The sequence below is a fragment of the Electrona antarctica genome (assembly GCF_951216825.1).
Source record: "Electrona antarctica genome assembly, chromosome: 23".
Classification (NCBI taxonomy): domain Eukaryota; kingdom Metazoa; phylum Chordata; class Actinopteri; order Myctophiformes; family Myctophidae; genus Electrona; species Electrona antarctica.
The window spans coordinates 16,472,104-16,493,067 of NC_136804.1; the positions used below are offsets into that span (position 1 = coordinate 16,472,104).

General features: G+C 43.2%; 1 protein-coding gene across 1 annotated transcript in view; it reads right to left on the minus strand.

Annotated features, from left to right (window-relative positions):
* Positions 1-20,964, minus strand: part of LOC306916540 (kinesin-like protein KIF21A) — a 76,154-nt gene that overhangs the window by 11,180 nt on the left and 44,010 nt on the right. Inside the window, exons 12-26 of the mRNA XM_079494435.1 lie at positions 16,930-16,975; positions 16,281-16,395; positions 15,822-16,010; positions 14,527-14,726; positions 14,087-14,194; positions 13,727-13,795; positions 12,832-12,980; positions 11,848-11,992; positions 10,793-10,969; positions 10,022-10,123; positions 9,269-9,434; positions 5,355-5,409; positions 4,303-4,357; positions 1,071-1,255; positions 424-615 (exon numbers count right to left, since the gene is read on the minus strand). Of these exons, the coding sequence (XP_079350561.1) occupies positions 424-615; positions 1,071-1,255; positions 4,303-4,357; positions 5,355-5,409; positions 9,269-9,434; positions 10,022-10,123; positions 10,793-10,969; positions 11,848-11,992; positions 12,832-12,980; positions 13,727-13,795; positions 14,087-14,194; positions 14,527-14,726; positions 15,822-16,010; positions 16,281-16,395; positions 16,930-16,975 (1,953 nt within the window). The remainder of the gene's footprint in view (positions 1-423; positions 616-1,070; positions 1,256-4,302; positions 4,358-5,354; positions 5,410-9,268; positions 9,435-10,021; positions 10,124-10,792; positions 10,970-11,847; positions 11,993-12,831; positions 12,981-13,726; positions 13,796-14,086; positions 14,195-14,526; positions 14,727-15,821; positions 16,011-16,280; positions 16,396-16,929; positions 16,976-20,964) is intronic.

A 20,964-nucleotide genomic window follows, 5' to 3' on the forward strand; every position in this document is an offset into this window, starting at 1 on the left:
CCTAGAGTTAGGGTTGCCACAGTTATGACGATAAATTGTCACACAAATAAATAATAATGATTAACGATTGTGTTTTTGGCATTAAATACTGGAACATATTAATACATTTCTGTTTAGCGTTTAGGCTTTGTAAACAAACATTTCACATGTTGACACACATGTTGACACAAACACAAAACTATAACATACAAACAAATTACTGACATACTGTACTTAATACTTTCGGCAATTTTCCAAACTAGCTAAATAATCGATCTACAGTACAAGCATCCAGCCCGTAGCATCGCGACGCGTTGTATGCAAATAATGGTAATTATAGTTACCAACTTACCGGTAGTTACTGTATAGTTATAAGTTATAATTAGTTAGTAATAGAAATTATAATTGTGACAAGCCTAACGTGTCATTGAAAAGGCTTCTTACGGTGGCTTGTATTCTGTGGTCTTGGTCTTGGGTTCTGCAGAGACTACAGGGGCCGTTGCAGCTACAGGTATGTGTGTTTGCACCGGGATGTGTGTGCTAGCGTGTGCTCCTCGTTCCAGCAACCTCCTGCGGGTCATAGGCGACCGTTCTACCGACGGCCTCTCAGAGCCCGTAGGTGACCTGGCTCCAGAACTGCACGGACACACACACACACACACACACACACACACACACACACACACACACACACACACACACACACACACACACACACACACACACACACACACACACACACACACACACACACACACACACACACACACACACACACACACACACACACACACACACACACACACAGTTAGGTTGTGTTTGGGGTTATGGCTGGGGTTAAGCTTAGGGTAGGGTTGAGGAAACATTAGGTTAGGTATGCTCCCCAACAGCTGAGCTGACCAAGTAAGTTAGTAAGGTGTTTGAATTAATCGCCAAGTTTCTTCATGACGGAGTTGTGAAGCATAAAATCATGATTTTAGGAGCTCTACTCCTGCAGCCCTACTACGAGTCTAAAGGCGTACAGCATCATTGGAATTAAAGTGTATAGTCTATTATATCCATAACAGGGGATATGTTGAACTCTTTCTTACATGCTAGTTATCCGTGGAGAGAGCGGCGAGGGGTCCGGAGGTCCCTGCAGCTCCCCTGGTACCTCCGGGGGCTCGGTGAGGGGCAGCAGCGGGGCAGAGAAGTCCCCTGTTGGGGGGGAGTCACCAGAGAGGTCCCCGGTACTGGCATACAGCAGTTCCATCTGTGTGGTGGTCCGCCTACGTGCCTGGAGGGGGAGGATGGGGGAGGGGGAGGATGGGGGATGTCAGTCATGTATACAGTGGACCAGAGAGGAGTCTACACCTAGCATGGGATGAATACCATTTTCGGGTTTCAATTCCAGTCGGGAGCGGAAATAACATTACATGATTTTATACTGTAGTTACTGGTTTGTAGTCATCAGGCCGGAGAACCACCAAACCGGAACCAGAATTATAAAATAATTTTGCGCGATCAAGGGCATCATAATTTTAGGGCCTGCCCAGTAAAACCCTTGATGCGGTTTAGCATATCAATCTTCTATTCCAACTCGTAGCGACTGGCAAGACTCAACTAGTACTGTAGTTATTAGTTATACTCGATTCAGCATTTAAATGGGGATCGGGGGAACAAAACAAAGCGGGCGCAGAAACACCGGAAGCAGCAAACCGGAACCACGGTTTTTAATTATTATTATTTTCAGTAAAGTCTGATGACACAAGGTTAGTCTACAAGAAGAGTTCCCAAACATTTTCATGCTAAGGACCTCTAAATAGCCATAGCCTCTGGCTACGACTCCACTATTGCGAAACGGCTTTAAAAAAGGTATATAAATATGTATATCACTAGAATTTCGCGGGCCTTCGGCCCGCTCATCCCAGAGTTGCGTTGCCCCGCGTTGCGATACAGAAGTCCACAGATACAGAAGTCCACAGTGACACGCGTTGTATGTAGCTGTTTTGTGCTGCAGCGCGTGCGCGCGCGTGTGTAGTGTTGTTGTTCTTATCCATATATGCGCCTCGGTTCGTCCTGATTGTACGACGCCAGGTGTCGACGCGGTCGTGTTTGCATTATTGTAACTGTGTATGTAATCGCGGTGCTCTCCGTCCAAGTTAGAATCAGTGTAGAACCTGTGTTGTTGTTCTTCTTCTTCTACGTTTGGTTTCCGGCAGGCTGTACAGTACACTGTGTGTGTGTGTGTGTGTGCACGCGTGTGTGTGTGTGTGTGTGTGTGTGTGTGTGTACTGTGTAAGTTCCGGTAGTGTTTCCGGAAGTGTGAAAGGTATCACGGCTGGTGACTTTTGTCCTAGAGAGGGCGCTATAAAAATATCAAGAAAACATGCAAATGAAATGAAATGAAATGAAATCTATATTTACCCAGGGTATCTGGGCTAAGCTCAAGAACTTGTTTCCAGCCAGGCCCTGCTCATAGAACACATTTCATCGTAGTGGTTGATGCCTTGTTCAAGGGCATTTCAGCGGTGGTAATTTTAACGTGTCGGACGGCTGGTTCGAACTGGGAACCTTCCGGTATCTAGACCGCGCCGCTATCCGTTCGGCCACCGCTGCACTATAGGTATCATCACATTCAATGGAAGGCTTTTAAAAATACAAAATAAACATGGCATTGCCAAACATGGCTAATTTCACTGCATTTTCCATGTAGATTGAGGCTACAGTTTTTTTTTTCATTGTCTTGTTGTTCCATTATGAAAATGAATTATTATCTTGACCTGGCTCCATGTGGCTCATCATGCATGTTTTTTTAGCGTCTGTGTTGACTGTGTGTTAAACTATATGTCAAACTGTGTTGTGATGTTTATGCTGGCCCCAAGTGGTTTGTGGTGTGAATAACATTGATCGCACACATTTTGCGACCCAGTGGCTTCCTATCGCTTGTATTGAAGACATGTGGACCGCAATGCATTACTCTTCAGTGCTGAGAGTCAAGCTTACAGATGAACGCGCAGCAACATGTGACACTCAGTAACCAATCAGAAACGTCACACAACGTAAACAACATGTGACATTTCATGGCAGCATAATACAACGTGGCAGCATAATACAACTTGTAATCACTGCCTTTGGTTAGTGGTTCCTCATATTATATAATATTTACGTTTCTGGATTGCTAATTTTAAATAAATGACAGGCTGCAGATTTAGTTTCTCCGTCATTCTTATTCATGTTTTATTCAGGGGTTGTGCATGGTGGTGCGGCGCACCAGCGCCCCCTATGGACCGGCCGCCACTGGGTCACGTGGTGGGGTTGTGAGCCATTGGGAAGGGGTGATGTAGTGTTGCCAGGTCCACGTATTGTAAGCGAGTGGTAGTGTGTGTAAGTATAGGCTGTAGGCTGTAGGAAGTCAGGGTTTGCGGTCTTGTTTACATAGACGTGGCAACAATGTTGGCGGTGCAGCCAATGAAAAGAGGGGAATCACGGGATGCAGTGTTGCCAGGTCCGCGAATTGTAAGCGAGTTGTAAGTAGCGTGTTGAATGGCATTTTTTCTGGGCTTGTTTTCATAGACCTGGCAACATGTGAGTTACATAGACGTGGCAGCAATGTTGGCGGTGCAGCCAATGGAAAGAGGGGAATCACGGGATGCAGTGTTGCCAGGTCCGCGAATTGTAAGCGAGTTGTAAGTAGCGTGTTGAATGGCATTTTTTCTGGGCTTGTTTTCATAGACCTGGCAACATGTGAGTGTGTGCGTGCGGGGGTGTGGGTGCTTGGGGAGATATTGTTTGTTGTGAAGAGATACAATGCCGGCGTGGGTGTGGAAGGGAGGCAACGTTGGTGTCAGTGCAATGAGTGATGTTCCGCGGGTGGTGTTGAGGGTCGACGGTCGGCGCGATATGAGGAGATAGCGGCCGAGCGACGCGGAGGGTAAGTGTGTGACGTGACTGCCGTGTGAGTGTAGTGTGTTGCAGTGTGTCAGTGACGTGTCAGTGATGTATGCAGTGTGTGACTTTGGGTCCCTTTTCCTGGGTTGGGTACAACTTCTCACTTGTATATATAGATTGGAAATTCAAAATAGCAGATCGACAAGCTCAAAACGCAAGACCCTTTCGAGCTTTTAGAATTGCTATACTTTTGTGTAACGCTCTAGTATGATCATGTAGGGCTTTAATTTACGAAAAACTTGAGAAAAAATTCTGGAGATAAGAGGTATACAGTATATAGAACAGAACATAGCTATAATAATGATGCGCTGCCACACATTGTGAGCTGGTAGAAAGGTTGTTTTCGGGCTTGACAAGTCATGACAAACGTTGTCTGTAAACCTAACGTCCTACCTTACTCCTGGGTCTGGATTCACCACAAAGCTTCATCAGATCTGATGCCAGTGTGCTGAAAGAGACAATTCATACCAATTCATTTCAGAATGGTTTTGCATTCCTTATTTGAAGTACACAATCCAAGCTAGAAGGAGGTATCGTGGGCTTAAAGGCTGCCCACACCAAGAATGATTATACTATAATTAAAAGATAACTGAAATGATAAGGATGTGAACATGGTAAATGGTGCATTTATATAGCACCTTTATCCAAGGTGCTTTACATAGATTGTTACATTACATTCACCCATTCACACATAAATTCGTACACAGATGGCGGCGGACACCATGCAAGGCATCGACCTGCACATCGAGAGCAATTAGGGGTTCATTGTCTTGCTCAAGGACGCTTCGACACTAACTCTGGGGGAGCCTGGGATTGAACTGCTCTACCTTCTGAGCTACTGCCGCCCAATCAATCAACATGTTGAACTGATGTCCAGTAAAGCCGAACAGATTTTAACTGGCTGTTCATCAAATTGCAATGCATCTAATTCAAGACCGAGCGTCACATGAGATGAGTCAGAGATCCACATTGGAGCCACACCTTTTCTATTTATTTGATTGATGCTTCTATTTCAATGTAGCTACAGTGGAGTCAGTATTCAGTACTCATGTATGGGGCTGAGACATGGATCCTCAAAGTACAACAGGAAATGGTATGTATAAGAATGATACGAATGGCACTACATGTAGGTGTCACATGGATGGACCACATCAGAATTGTGGTCCTCTAGTGATCTACGGGGGACCTACCACAGGTCACAGACAAAGAGAGCTAGAGGTAAGCAAACTGACACTTGAGAGCTCATGACCCTGATGTTAGATAGGAGAGTGTGGAGGGCAACGATGTAGGAGTCCCGAGTTGGTGTTGGCTAGACCGCACGCTCGCATTGCTATTTCAATGTGCCTAACAGTAAAGGAAGAGAAAGGCTGTAGTTTCCATTAGCTTGGAATCCCCATTGATGATGTCATTGGTAGGCAGAGTAAACCCAAGAGATGTGTATTTACCTGCCGTCTGTGGAAGGACTCATGGATTCATCACTGCTACTTCCATCTCCATTCTCTGCATCAAGAGAACACACACAAACACACATTTAACCAAACACACAAACAGTCTACATGTAGGTTCACTAAAGTATTAGAGCCCGACCGATTACAGGTTTCTGTGTGCTATGGAGACAAGAAACAGAAACAATGAATTTACCAGTATTTTGTCATAAAGTTAAAACAAATCATATAAACCAATTAGAAAAACGTAGATTTGCTTAAAGTTATTATTTGAGAACATTAAAAAAAACTAACAAAAAAAACAACACAAACAACTTTTGACAGATGAATCATAATGATTAATTACTACATTTAATCAAGAACATTTAACTTTAATTATACAATCAACCAGCAAACAAGTATGTACATATAAAATGCACACATAAACTGAACTTTAATTTATTTAACCAATCAAGCTTCATTAAAGATAAAAGAAGATAAAACATTATCTTTACTCTACATCTACATACAAGCTCACAATACTTCACGATTGGAGATCTGCAATTGTTGAAAACCTTTACCGGTAATAATGACATGCCCACAACGGGGCGTACTTCGGCCGGGCTCATTCTCTATATGAGTTGAATATGAACAGTGAATAAACAATCTTTGCATTGCTTGACAGAAGACAGCAGACATGCGGATGTGAATATTACAGCAGCAGCAACAACAACAACAACAACAACAACAACACTGCGGTCAGTTTAACGTTAGAAAGCAGACATAAGTTCTACTGTGTCACGTATCAGCTTTCACGTCAGTGAGAAGTGTAATGAAAAGTATGCCCATTTATGTATGGCATTTATGGTAGTTTGGCATCTCATGGGAAAGTTGTGTAACGTGTGGTATAGTCATGGCATTTGTAAGTAAATAGATAAAGGCTGAAGGCACAGTAACATACGAGAGAGATATGGAGAGATATAGAGAGAAGTTAAGAGAGAGGGGAAATTATTGTGAGACAGACGGATAGGTGGAGAACGAGAAGAAACAATTTGAAAGCGTAAAAATGGACATCAAAGCTTAATTAGTGAGGACAGTAACAGAACAGAACTCCTCATGCACAGCAAGGCATTGTTATGTTATTATGCTTCATTTATACGTTGTCGTATGACGACAGTGTCACGCAACGCCATGCCACACCGTCGTACGACAAATGTACAAGTCAGCCTTTTTACTTCAACTGGGTTAGTTTTAACCAGGGGTTGGGGTTTAGGACTTAGGACACAGACTGCAAGACTTCTTGAACCAATTAACACCGTCCGACGTGAAGGCAGTAGCATCAAAACATTTATTTTTAATTTGAGGAGAGGAGATCTGCTAAATGAATTATGATCCTAACAGGTAATAGCACTGCTGTCCATAGAGTTGGAATTGTATAGAGCAGGTTTGTTGATTTAGAGCACTGAAAACCGATTGTGTAGATTGTCTATTTCAGAACAATTTTGTAAGCTGTCTATTTCGCCTATAATGGCATGTCCAACCATTCCAATACGGTTTGATGGGACAACACGGGTGAAACACAGAATGGATTGGGTGTCACAGGACAGTACCCACAATGCATTGCGCAACAGCGAGGGCCAAGAGACAGTCGAGTTCAGCATTAGCATAGGTTTAGAAGTGGTTATATGCACCCATTGTAGTTTGCAATCCTTGCGTTTTATATCTTCTCCTGACAAAGAGAGACAACTGTGACTGATTTGAACATTCGAAATTCGAAACATTCGAAAAATATTTCACCGGATGGAAACATCTGGAGAATGGTGTTTTTCTATTGACAATATCTGTAGAGCTCGCACCGGCGCAGTGGAGTAACTAAAACATATTTTATTTTTCTGCCAGTGAAATATTTTCTTCTGGCCAAAAAGTGCATTTTATACGTGTGGTGAGCTCAGAGTGCGTCCACTAGGGAAAGTAGGCTTTCGACACCACAAAACCGTCTTTGTATTGGTGAGTAGCGAAATCGTTATTTCAATTTTCGTAGAAGTCGACAGGCTGTGAGCATTTCATGTGTGCGCAGGAAGTCGAGAATAACATAGCCTTAAGGAGAAGTACTTAAGGCTATGGACCAGAGTCCATAGCTAGTTAGTCTACTAACTAGTAGGTATCCTACCAGACACCAGGGTCTAAATGTCTCAATGTACGCAGAGAGACCACCTCCAACCACTGCACATGTACTAGTAGTCATATTGTATTATCACAATAATGGTTTAATTTAAAAAAAAGTCCTGATATTGCAGCTTTAATGCATACATTTTAGTTAGGGTTGTGGTTACATTTAGGTTCAATTCATTAATTAATTGGTCAATCAATCAATCAATCAATCAATCAATAAATGAAGCAGTCAATCTATTCATACATTTCATTGATGATAAGGCACCATCAACATTGGTAACGTTTAGGCATGCGTTTAATTTGAATAAAGTTAGACAAGGTTAGTGTGTTTAGTTTTAGTCATGGGTCCGCTGTGGTTTAATATATATCTGGTTATACGGTTAGCATCATTTTGTTATGGCTTGGGTTTGGTATGTACCAGTACAGCAGTGTTTTATCAAGGAACATGTGCGTTATTTTCTTCTGTCTGTAGCTAACTAAAAAGAAATCGCAGGTCGCAGCTCTATTCAGAAGGACATTTTACAGGTTACGCTCAGGTTACGCTACTCTCGGGTGGCGTTTCTATTCAATTCCAATTCTGTGGACGAACCTCTCATTAAACCTTGACTCTAGATTGTTGAAAACGGGTTTGCTTTGTGGGGAGGTCCGTTTAATGTCAATCTTGTAGTGTGTGTCTGCAATGCTGTGTCACACATACAGCTGACAACGTGCTGGGGATTCTGTTACTCACCTGCCCACACGTAACCTAACTCTGAATACAGGTCAACACAAAAAAACAAAAAACAAGAGAAACAAACGACAAATAAAAGACAAAACAAATCAAAGTTCAAACCAAAGATGAAAGATGGATCACACTTTATTCTACAGTTTGATTTCTTCACAATGTGACTGTATGCCTACGCTGATGAAGGCCTAAACGCAGGAACGCGTACAATTTACAATTTAGGCATTTAGCAGACGCTCTTAATCCAGAGCGATTTACATTAAGCAAGAACAAAAAGCATGGGAATACATCACATATATAAAAGTGCTGTCTGCTCCGCAGCCTACCATGACAACTATGTCATTTAAAAAAGTGCCTTAAAGGACAGTTCCGTGAGTGCTGGTATTCTCATTTTAGAGACTTATTGTAAAGTTACTTTTTACAATAAGGTAAGAATGCTTACGAGGTGGAGTCGTGCTTGCTTCCTTGATGTAAATATGGAGATAATGAGCAGGCCAGGGATAGACCCCTGGGGGACCCCCAGTCAACGAGGTGTGTAGGGTATAATTGGTTAAAGGGAAGTAACAGAGAATATATGAACACACCCACTAATAATATATTTAACCTAATCCAACCTATGTCACACAACTGTGCCGTTCTCCAGTCACAAAAATACCAAAAACCAAAAGGTACTTCGTCCTGTGCCATGCGCAGCCCCGGTGACTGGGCTTTGTGCCAAAATCAAATGAAGCCAATTATGTAGTTCAAAGAACATTACTGCTTGGATTACTTCATAACGATACAAATTAATGTATGAAACTTTTACTCAATGGATTGATTAACTCAACTCTTCATTGTGGTTTTCTCTTGTAACCTTCACAGGAAAACGGTAAAATAAAACAAAATCTGTACAATAAAGTGTAGATCCAAGCAATGAGAGGAAAGATGATTCTGTGTGTTTATGTGTGAGTTTGCGTGCGTACCTCCATGCGTGCGTAGTAGGCTACGTTTGTGCATGTGTGTGTGTGTGTGTGTGTGTGTGTGTGTGTGTGTGTGTTACCTTGCATGGCGCTGCCCAGCAGAGCGTCCAGCTCCGGGTTGACCTCGGCCTTCTCCTTCAACATGTGGAATAGCAGCTGGTTCTGGGTGGCGCTGTTGATCTCCGTCTGCTTCAGCCTGCCCTCCATCACCTTCACCTGGGACTCCTTCAGCGCCGCCTGGAGACCCTGAGGAGGACGGCACACGTCTCACTTGAGTATTACAAACTTGAAAACGATCTGTTTAACGCAGTGGTTCTCAACCAGTGGTCCAGGGGCCACCAGTGGTCCTTGAGGGGGTTCCAGGTTCCCGGGCTCGCCCAGAGTTAGTGTCGAGGTGACCTTGAGCAAGACTCTGAACCCCTAATTGCATGGTTTCCTCCGGCATCGGTGTGTGAATGTGTGTGAATGGGTTTTGACACTCTCAAGAGTTAAATTATTGTTAAATATCTGCATTACTTAAGCTAATTTACAAGAAGTCTACACAATTAGAGAATGTAGAAGAATTGTTATTTTGATCAACGTTGGAAAAGCGGTGAGTTATCCAGTTACCATCCATTTATACATTGGCTATTGAAAAATAGCAGATATGCAAGCACGTCACTTCACGCCACGCTGCAAGCTCAGCTTGTACTGTACATCTGCTATTTTTTGTATATATATTTTGCGTTCCTGGAATAAAGGATTTTGAGATGGGTGGTCCGCGGCCAATTGCATATCAATTTGGGGGTCTGAGAACCACCAGATGAAATCGTTAAATTACCACATATTGATACCTTGCTGATGGCCAGAGATATAAAATGTCCCAGCAGGAATCTGGCTTCTGACAGACTGCAGGAGTTGATCACCAAGGTCACATCCACCGTATCGCCTTCCTCCTGCAATCAATCAATCAATCAATCAATCAGACAACAGCACACAGTATGGTTAGCTAGCTATTCATTCATTCTGGTTTTAAATTGTTATTATACCTCTAGCAGCAACCTCCTGGCAAGTGACATAGTAAAGCTTATAAGTCACGAGTTATTATTGTTAAAAAAAACATTAATAACGAGTAGTTACATAGTTAACTGTCTTTACAAAATAATACAAAATGTATCTTGTCGGTCTCGAGCTGAAAAGGTTTGGGAAGCTCTGCTTTGAGAGTAGGGTTATCACGATTACGACATTTTACGATTGTAAGTCAAATCATTGCGTTGAACACTGGAATATATGCATAGAAATTACAATTCTGTTCGGCTTTTAGGATTTGAAGTTGCACATGGCAGGAATGACAAATAACCTAAATATACAGAAATTTGATATGTAATAACTTTATTCTTTCAAAGGGACATTAATAGGGGAAATAAGCACATGCGACGCATTGTGAGCTCCATGCGACACTTTAAGAGCTTGTAGATCTGCTATTTCCACTACTTTTGAAAACGTCTGGAAATGTATGAACATTTTTCAACAGGGAAACGATTACGACGATTATGCAAAAATAACTGCCATGATCTCAAACAATTGCGATCAGGCGATTGTGTAATGACAGTGACGGGCCTAACCTTGGCCTCCTCCATCTGCATGATGCTGGCCTGGCACTCGGCGATGCTGTCGTTGATGTAGTCGATGTTGGCACCCAGAGACTCCAGCTCCTCGTTGAGTGCCGAGTCTGCCCCGTCTATCGTCCTCTCCTTCTTCCTGGACACGCGCTCCCTCCTCCTGGTCAGGTCCTCTCGTTGCTGGAGGAGAGGAGAGGAGAGGAGAGGAGAGGAGAGGAGAGGAGAGGCCCCCATTAAACTTGAAATCTGCCCCGAAAGCATGGCTCTATACTCAAATCTAATTAGCTCTTCGCTAAACCCCACCTCAAAAGCAATAGTCCAATGCCAAATCCAAATAATTTAGCAACCGTTGGTAAGGATGGCCACCTCATAGCTGTCAAAAGTTATTTTGCATGGCTGTGTTGTTGAACACATACACAGCTTAATGTCGGGAAAGTTACACGACTGGCCCACCCAGGTGATGGCAATAATACTAATCACTGTAGTCTTACTGTGGGTTACATGAAAACTCATGTCGGATGGTCGAAAGTTGATTGAGTTGGATACTGTTTCTCCCTCTAACATTTCCTCGTATATCTGCACATTAACCAGTGCATAGCCTACTGCAGGCCTGGTTGACTAGATGTAGAAGACATGTTGAAGCTCTTGCTACTGAAATGATTATTGATATGGAGTAATCCAGTCATTTAACATGCATCTCAATGGGTGAGAAGGACAGCTTGCCATCGCAGAGTGGAGTGGGTGGAGGCGGGGCTTAGTGAAGGGCTAATTGGTACTCTGAAGCTAAATTTGTTCTCCAACTGTGGCAAACAAATCACACCTTCAGTGAGAGTGAGCTGCACAACGTCCTTTGTGTCAGCCTGTGTGTGTTTTTGCATTCCTGGTCTATATCTAACTTTTTCTGTTTTTTCCGTAAAGGAATGTTCTACTTCATCATCCTACAGCGTCACACAAAAGCATCAAAAGTAGCAGATCTGCGGGCTTGTAGATCTGCTACTTTTGCGAGTTGTTTTTTAAATGTGCTATTTGATTTGATGTGACACGTGTACACATCATACCTTGAGTAATCTGTTCATGTCGGTCTCCATGTTGGAGAGAGTCATTCTCTGCATGATGATGTCAGTGATGCGTCGCTCCAGGGACTGCCACTTGGCGCGGGCCGTCCTCGTGGAAGGGACCCCGCCCACTGATCCCAGAGACCTCCTGAGGGACAAGGACGACACAAAAGACGGCCCTGTTTCATTGGATCGGCTGAAGAGTAAAAAATGTCTTGAGAACCTCTATAATGTAACAACGGCAGCCACAGTACATTACAGGCAAGGCAAGTATATTTAAGCAATATTACATGAGAGGGTGTGCGTTACCGTCATTACTGGCACGCGGCCTGCGTTGCTGCAGCAACGAGCCGATAGGCGAGTTCGGTAGGCAGCACAGAACGCACCCTCGAGTGTAATATTGCGATTATACAACAGTTAACCTTAAAAATAACACGTGAACTCAATTTCATAAAACTAAGATATTCGGTAAATACATCATATTTTTTTAATTACATATTTAGCCACTGTGACCGAAAATGTCCCGTGAAAACGGCTAGCCTAGCTAGTAGCCACTCAACCGGCGACTTCCCAGCACAGCTGTTTTTTATGTTTTGATTAGGTGTGCCATCATGTTCGTTTGAAGCACGGGTAGGGAGCCATTTCGACCAATCAGATTTCTTTCTACCTGTTGTATAATTATTCATAATATTTTACGGATACTTTTCTGGATCAGGGCCCACTTGAACTTCTCGAAAATAATTCGAGGCCCACCCATCTGACCACTTATTTTCAGAGCCTGTTTATTTCAATGCTCAATCAATCGATTGTATTCCAGCTTGGATACATGGAACCACCGTAGTACACACTTCAAGTGCGTATTCACTGGTGTCCAAATTAAAACGCATCTTTCACGGTTTTAAAGAGAGAATACAATGAAAGCTTGCAAAGAGAAAAAGGGAGTAGGTTGTTGCAACACCCCTGAGGGACTCTCAGTATATATTGTACCTGGCTCCGTTTGACTGGGGCGTTCCAGGACTAGTGTGTGGTCTTCCTGGCGTGGCTCGGTGTGAAGAGTCTTGCAGGGGCTCAGGTAAACTCACCTTCCTGCTCACCTTACCAGACGCAGGTCTCACCTGCCGCCTCAGCGCTGTCACCTGGTACGCAAATACACACACATATTTTATACAAGCTAAGGGCTATGCCAACCCCATGCTGATTTTGTAGTTTCTTCTCCAGTTCAGGTAAGAAACTACAGCAGATAAAAAAAGAAATCATGTCAGGCTAGTAAACAACACAGCTGCAGCTAATCAAATTAGTGTGTTAGTACACCGAAAGGACGTTTTCACATTTTTTATAATCTATTTCATGCGATTCATTGAGATTTTATCAAGTGGCTCTTTTTCACTAAAAGGATAAAGTGAAATGTACTGTGCCTGTGAAACCTATTTCACAGATGTGTTTCCATACACTACGGCTCTGTTTCACATAAGGTTCTCAGAACCTACTTTGAGCCCTGCTCAGGAGGTGATTCTAACCCTGAATTCTGGCAACGCTGAACTCAGTATTTTTGTAATATTCTTTTTTATGGTGTATGGATTAAAACAAAAAGCATCACTGCATGGGTTCTAGAAAGTCTCGGGTCATGTTAACTTCTGGTTCTGGGTTACCCTTCAAAGTAAAAAAAAAAGCCTATAGATGCAATTAACTCATTCCATGCCACGGGACGCCTTTGGACGCCTCCCCTTTAAGTAGAACAATTTGCCTGACAATTTGCACCTGGGTCTAAAACATGCATTAAACAAAGGCACATTACTAATTAAGTGCACACATAAGGGCTTCACAGTTAAATAATATTAGTGTTATAAATATAATATCATAATCATATGAACTGTGTGTGAACCTCTTCATTCTTCCTACGGAGGATGAGTTCTTGTTGTCTCTTCTGGGCTTCTAGTTGCTTCAGCTGGTGCTGTTGGGAAAAGAGGTCTCGTTAAAATACAAGCTAGAGGTAAGCAGCAGCACCCCCTGGTGGACACATTTAAAGACACTGACGGTACACAGACAGAAGGCCGCATTACTGCCAGCATAAACTTTAGTCAACCAAATCAACCGTAGATTTATTTCTGCTATTTTAAATTGTTTTAAGCGTGCAACATTTTTATTACGAAGCCTAAATAAAAGGCAAAAAGAAATACGATTTAATTGATTGTGTGCCAATTAACACTTAAATTGGGTAATGGTGCCAGCCCTATAGTCTTACCTCCGACCTGCGTTGGTCCTTCTTGAGAGTGGCGATCTCCCGATTCCTTCTGGTCTCTGACACTCTGTTCTTCTCTTGCTGTTCTTTCATCTGACGCATCAGACACACCTAGAAAACACACACACACGCACGCTTCTAGTATATATACATAAACACAGTGCACATTTACTGATTGTGCGGCTTAAAATCCTTGATTATGCAGGCTAAAATCCTTGATTTTGCAATGAAATATGCAGGTTTTAATGAGATTTTATTGCATTGAAATTGCAGGAAGTTGTGAAATATGCAGAATGTTGAAAAATATCCGTAGAAATTAGAAATGTGACTAAAAGTTGCGAAATATGCGGGAATTTGCGAGGTTATCCGCCCTTTTGAAAGAAGGGAGAAGAGTTTGGTGTGTGTGGAGCTGACGTCCAGTGGAACCAGAGGTGTGACAGTACCTTGGTCTTCTTCATCTCGGACACATCTTGCTGCAGCTTTTTCAGCTGCTTCTCGTACTGTGACTGGTTCTTCAGCAGCCGGGCGTGCTCCTTCTGCGCCGACTGCAGCTTCTGCAGCTCCTTGTTCATGGAGCTCAGCCTCTTCTCGTACTCCACCTTCACCTTCTTGGCCTTCTCCTCCGTGCACGTCTCCACCGAGCCTCCAGGGATATGAAACAAAACGTCACGTCATGTTTATTACAGGCCCGTCAGTCACGTCACGCTTGTTAGGTACGCTTTTGTCAAATCGCAATTATCCGAGATGATTGCAATTTCTTTTTTTTCGTAATCGGTTGCGAGTTCAACTTTTTTCAAATGTATAAAAGAGCAGAAATAGCAGATGTACAAGCTCACAGAGCGTCATTTTGCTGTGAGTTGTGAGCCGCGCTGTGAGTTTGTATATGTGGTATTTTTGAAAGTTTCAGAAAAAAATGTTTGGAAGATTTTGAATAATCTTGAAAATAAAAAATAAAAACATCAATCTTCTCGTCCCTGGCACAAACTTTAACTTTGAAAACCAATGCACACTTTACTACGCACTTTCACCTCTCACGCTTTTGCACTGACCGATACTTCCAGATACTGTTGCTTTGTATTGTTGATGCTTCAGTTTTTTTCCCTTATATTGCTTTTTCTTTCTCTTCACCTGTAACTCTGTAACCTTAACTAAGGAAGGTATCTATCTATCTATCTATCTATCTATCTATCTATCTATCTATCTATCTATGTGGAAATCGAACCTCCCCCGACACATCAAAATCAGTTTCTTTCTTTCTTAGAACTGACCGTAGAGTTCGTTCTCCTCTATGGCTGTGAATGCTGGACACTAACACAAGCCCTACAGAAATCCCTGGACGGGTGCTACACCAGAATGTTACGTGTGGTACTGAACATCAACCAGGACGAGCACATCACCAACAACTGTCTGTACGGGGCATTACCAAGGGTATCAGAGAAGATAGCAGTAAGGAGGATGAGACTAGCTAGCCACTGCCACCGACACCAAGTCCCGGCCAAAAAGCTTGTACTGTGGGAACCTTCAACCAACACACGGGCATCGATCGAGAGGACGTCCCACACCTACCTACGTGGACGTACTAAAGAAAGATGCTGGTGCAGAAAGCACAAATGAGCTGGCCAGATGTATGGAGAACCGAGATGACTGGAGACGCCGATGGAGGGCTCGTCTGAGGACGACGTAGAGAGGGATCTATCTACCTACCTACTGTATGTATATCTACGTACTCCTCTCTTACCCATGTTGTGCAGCACCTTGTTCCTCTCCAGCTCCGTGTCTCTGATCTTGCTCTGCAGCATCATGAGCTTCTGCTCGTACTGCTGCTTGAGGGTGTGGAGCCGCCGCTGGCTGTTCTCCAGCTCGTCGATCAGCTTCTGCTTGATGGCGATCTCACACGTGATGTTGGCCAGGTCAGCCTGGAAGTTCTCTGTTCGCGCGCGCACACGCACACACACGCACACGCACACGCACGCACACGCACACGCACACGCACACGCACACACACACACACACACAGTTACAGTGTTACATTTATTACAGTGAAATGTGGCCAAATACACACCAATTTGGGAGTCCTTTATACACGATAAAGTTTGAGAACCACTGACTTACCGTTTGCTATGTAGCTTGTACTCAAATGAAAAGCCTTTAAGAGTGATTCAGCAGACGGTGCTCTGTGTTGTACTCATACTCTTACCTTTCTCATCCAACTCCTCAGATTCAGAGTCCCCTGAGCTCTCATCTGCTTCCATGTCAAAGTCATCTTCGTCTGCTTCCACCTCCTCAGCCTCCTCATGTTCACTGGCCTCCGCCTTCACACACACACACACACACACACGCACGCACGCACGCACGCACAACAAGAGATTAACCACAAGAACCCTAGAGTCCCAATTCTGGGGCGATCGTTCAGTGAAGAAAAACTCTCAACATGATGCATTGCCAGGTTGTGAGCTTGTAGAACAAACCATAATTTGGGAGTTTTGCCGGGCTGCCAAAATTATTAAAATTATAATTTTACGCTGTTTTGAAGCTTTTTAAAAGCTTAATGATTCACATGACAAAGACAATGCCTTTAACAGGAAAACAAGACAATAACAACAATATACGCTTCTGTGGGGTCGAAACTTTTCAGGATAAAAATAAATAAAATAAGTAGCAGATCTACAACTCAAAACACGACAGATTATTGTGGATCTGCTTCTTTGGATGATTTTGTGTGACGCTGTTGTATTAGCAAGTAGGAGCATTCACTCACAAAAAAACACAAAAAGTTAAAATATGGAGATGAGAGGTTTTTGGCCTACAGAAACAATATTAGAATTAGGTGACATTAGTTAACCTACCGTGTCAACTTCATGTTCGTTGTCAGGTACTTCCTCTTTGGGAACACTGAGAGAGAGAAGAGAAACTGCGTTAGTCTTGAAGCTACGGAGCAGCGACACGGTAGGTCAATGCTTCAATTATACTCATATAATCGTCATAATCGCATGATCTTTTCCACGATGTAAAAGAAAGTCTCAACACACGCTTCATTCAACTACAGTCTGAGGATAATCTGCCTGCTTTTGTTGCTAAAACTGGGTGGGAACCATTCTTCTCGTTTCTTTAGGACGGTCCTTCACATTTCGGTTTCCGAAAGTGGTGGGTGTAGATTTATTGTTTGTTTAGATCTGTTCTAGTAATACTGTAGGTCCCCAGACGTACTTCGTAGGCAGAGTTGTCAGATCGTTTGTCAATGCAAGACTAAAGGAAAATGTACTGAGTATAAATCAGGCATCAACGCTACTGCCACAGGGCAATAGTAACCTTTTTGCATGGAACTTAGACGGGGACTGAACCCTAGGAACTTAGGAAGGCACATTTTTGGAAGTTTGCTGCCATCCAAAGGGCTAGGCTTAGCTTGGCACACAGGCCCCTTTACCACCAGAAGAACTGCAACTGGTTCCGTTCTAGATTCTTGGAACCTTTGGTGATTTCACAGAACCGACGGACATTGTTTTGTTCTGGTTAGGAACCAATTTGTAGGGTTATGAACCAAATCATTTTCAGTGGAAACACTCTGAACTGAATTAGGCAGGGAAAAAAGAATCAAAGTGGTTCAATCCTGGTGGAAAAGGGGCCACTGTGATATACAAACTCACAACTGGCACAAAAGTGGCCTAGGGTTGAGTTTCCCTTTAAAGTAAAATTACACTTTGGTAGACATTTGGGTTGTGTACTTATCTTGCCATTATGCAACTCCAAACATTGGCAAGATATTTCAATACTGTAGTTGCTCTGTCTAAATTCCAGAAATAGTCATTTCCTTGATTTACATTGCACAGTTTAACAGGTCTCAAAGTCACTCTTTCATTTTCATTTATAAATGCCAACTTCAGATTGATTTTAATATTTACTGTGTATGGCATGTTTCACTGTGAAATGTATTAATGTAATGAAATGACTATTTTGGAGCATCCATTTCTAGTGAACGGAGCAACTGTTGAAGATATCGCACCAATAAAGGTTGTACATATATATAAATGGTTAATGTGCATTTATATACCGCCTTTATCCTAAACGCTTTGCAACGTGCATTACATTCCCACATTCACACACCCGACAGCGGAGGAAACCTTGCAAGCAGGGGTCAACAATGTCCTTACGGGGCACCCACTGGCCAAGTGGTCCAGGTGCATGCCACATATAGGCTCTGGCCTGACAGCGTGTCGCGTGTTCGAGTCCCGTTCATGACGACGTTTGCTGCATGTCTCTCCCCTTCTCTCTCTCCCTCTCCTGTCTGTCTTCACTACTAACTATCAATGAAGGCAAAAAGCCAAAATAATGAATGAATGAATGTGTGTTCTTACACGGACAAATGCGTCTGTGGAAAAGACTTGGGCCCTCATTTATCAATTGAGTGCAAATTCTGCCCCAAATTCGAGTGTAGGATTCGTAGTACACCCACGTCGGGTCGGCATTTACAAAGTGATCGCAGACAGCTGTTCTTTCCTAATTTCATTCCTAGCAGTGATAAATGTGACGGCTGAAATCAATCTGGCACGCCCTATAAAATCTAGCCGCGCCCTCGGTTTTGCGACATGAACAACTGCAATACGACCTGGAAACCATGGTTACAGGGGAAAAAAAGTTTCTGCTGCCCCCTCCCATACATACACACACACACACACACACACACACACACACACACACACACACACACACACAGACGCACGCACGCACACGCAACTTGTTGTATCTTAAATAAATAAACCTGCATGAATTAAATAAAGCTGTAGGACTACCCTGTCTGTTTCTCCTCTCGCTTCGCTTCCCTTGCTGCACGCCTCACCCCCCGCACGCACGCACGCACGCACGCACATATCGCAATTTGCAAGCAACTGTCACTGTGTTGTTAGTTGTATATTAAATTATTAAAGTCTTTATTCATTTAATATACAACAAGATATATTAGTGAACGAAAACCTGAACCTGTGAACCATGAATTATATAACAAATAGGCGCGCACGCGCTGCTGTTTTGCAAGGTGCATCTCCTGTCCTGTCTGTCTCTCTCTATCACTGTGGTCCGTCCGTGACACCGTGACCAATTGACCATGCACGTCCGACAGTCTATTTAAATTGCCTCGCTGTCAACTGTCAATTATATGAATATTGCAGCCAAAGCCGTATAGCCTCATGTGGCACTGGACAGTGGTGTTGGTGTGGTGGGCTGCAGGCTGGCTTAGGCTATACTATCTCCGATGCGTTCCCACTTGCGCTGGCACGGCACATTTGGCATTCGAGCGACGCGTCGGGTTTATTAAACGAGGAGGAGATTGCACATACTGTAACTCCAGAAAGACATCGGCCTGCTGTAGATTCGGCTACAGTAGGCTACCCAAGTTGGGACTCTCCGCAGCTTCAGCGCTGCACTATACTCTCCATGGAAATATTTCAGCACAGACAGCCCAAATCCTCGCATGTATGCGCTCATCATGCAAAACACTGTTTAAATGGCTTACGCATCTAACTTGCAACATTGTTTTTAAATGCGCGATTTTAATTGCTTGCTTGTAAAGTTGGAAATCTCCTACTAATTTCATATGACACAAAGACACATCGTTGATGTATTCCTTTACTTTTTTTTTCTTTTTTACATTTAGCCCATATACATAGTTTTATATAAACATTTTAGGAGTGAATACATATGTTTCGATGCCTGTGACAGCCTCTCAGCTGGTCAAACAATGCTGCTCCGCTGTTCTACGACAGAAAAACAGGTGAGGACAAAGCGTACGACAGCTCCCGACCAGACGTGGTTTTTGTCTTGGCTCAAGTTCAAAATCAAACGTTGGTGCAAATCGTAAATGCCGAAAATTGCGGTAATTTCGGCGTACACCCATATTTTGGCGTACGCACGGTTGATAAATGAGGGCCTTGGTCTTGTCCATGGCAAATGGATTTTCTTTTTTTTTTAATAATTATAATTATCTTATTTTGATCATAAGACCCAATTACTGCATGTCAATGTCACTTATTTAATACGATAATACGATAGGAGTCCAGTAGTGCTAGTGGCTCTCAAAAGTTTTATTTGCAAGAACGGCCCTTAACTCTGAGAGTTACAGACCTGTTATGGTCATTCGGGGCTAGCTCTTTACTGTATGTGTTTCTGGGAATATTATTGTCCACTCATTTTGTAAAAATGTAATTTTGACAAACATGTCCACCACAAGCCAACATGGCGATGACACCTGTTGCAAGGCACCAGCCTGCTCATTGGGAGCAGTTTAGGGGTTCAGTGTCTTGCTCAAGGGCACTTCGACATTAGCCAACCGGGGGAGCGAACCGGGAACCTTCCGTTTCCCAGGCAGCTGCTCTACCTCCTGAGCCACCACAGGAAGTTGGTTACATCATGACAAGTTAGCGCAACCCAATCCTCTACCAAAGTGTCCTTTTGATACAATTAGGGATTCAATTAGGGATTCAATTAGGGATTGATTACAGTCACTGTCACTGAGGAGAAGCTGTTAGTGAATCATTTTGTTGTGATCATCACACGGGGAAAAAAACATCATTAGCGGTCGCTTACCGGCCGCAAAGGCAAAGTCAGTTCACGCTACGTGTACAGATGGATTTTACAATAATAGTCAGTACCATGTGGTGTGCATCACACCAATCACAGAGAAGGAGATGGAATGAGAAAGGAAAGGTGTTTAGTAGGAGCAAAGGTTATAAAGTAGTTGGTTAAAAGTTGGGCTTTCCTCCCAAAAGGACCTGTGGGGTTCAAATGGATGCTGTTAGAGGCTGGGTTGTGGAAAGATTGGGAGAGGGTCAGACTTGGGGTCAATTATCAGCTGAAATCCCGTCATCAATTTCTGCATTTGCTTCAGCCTT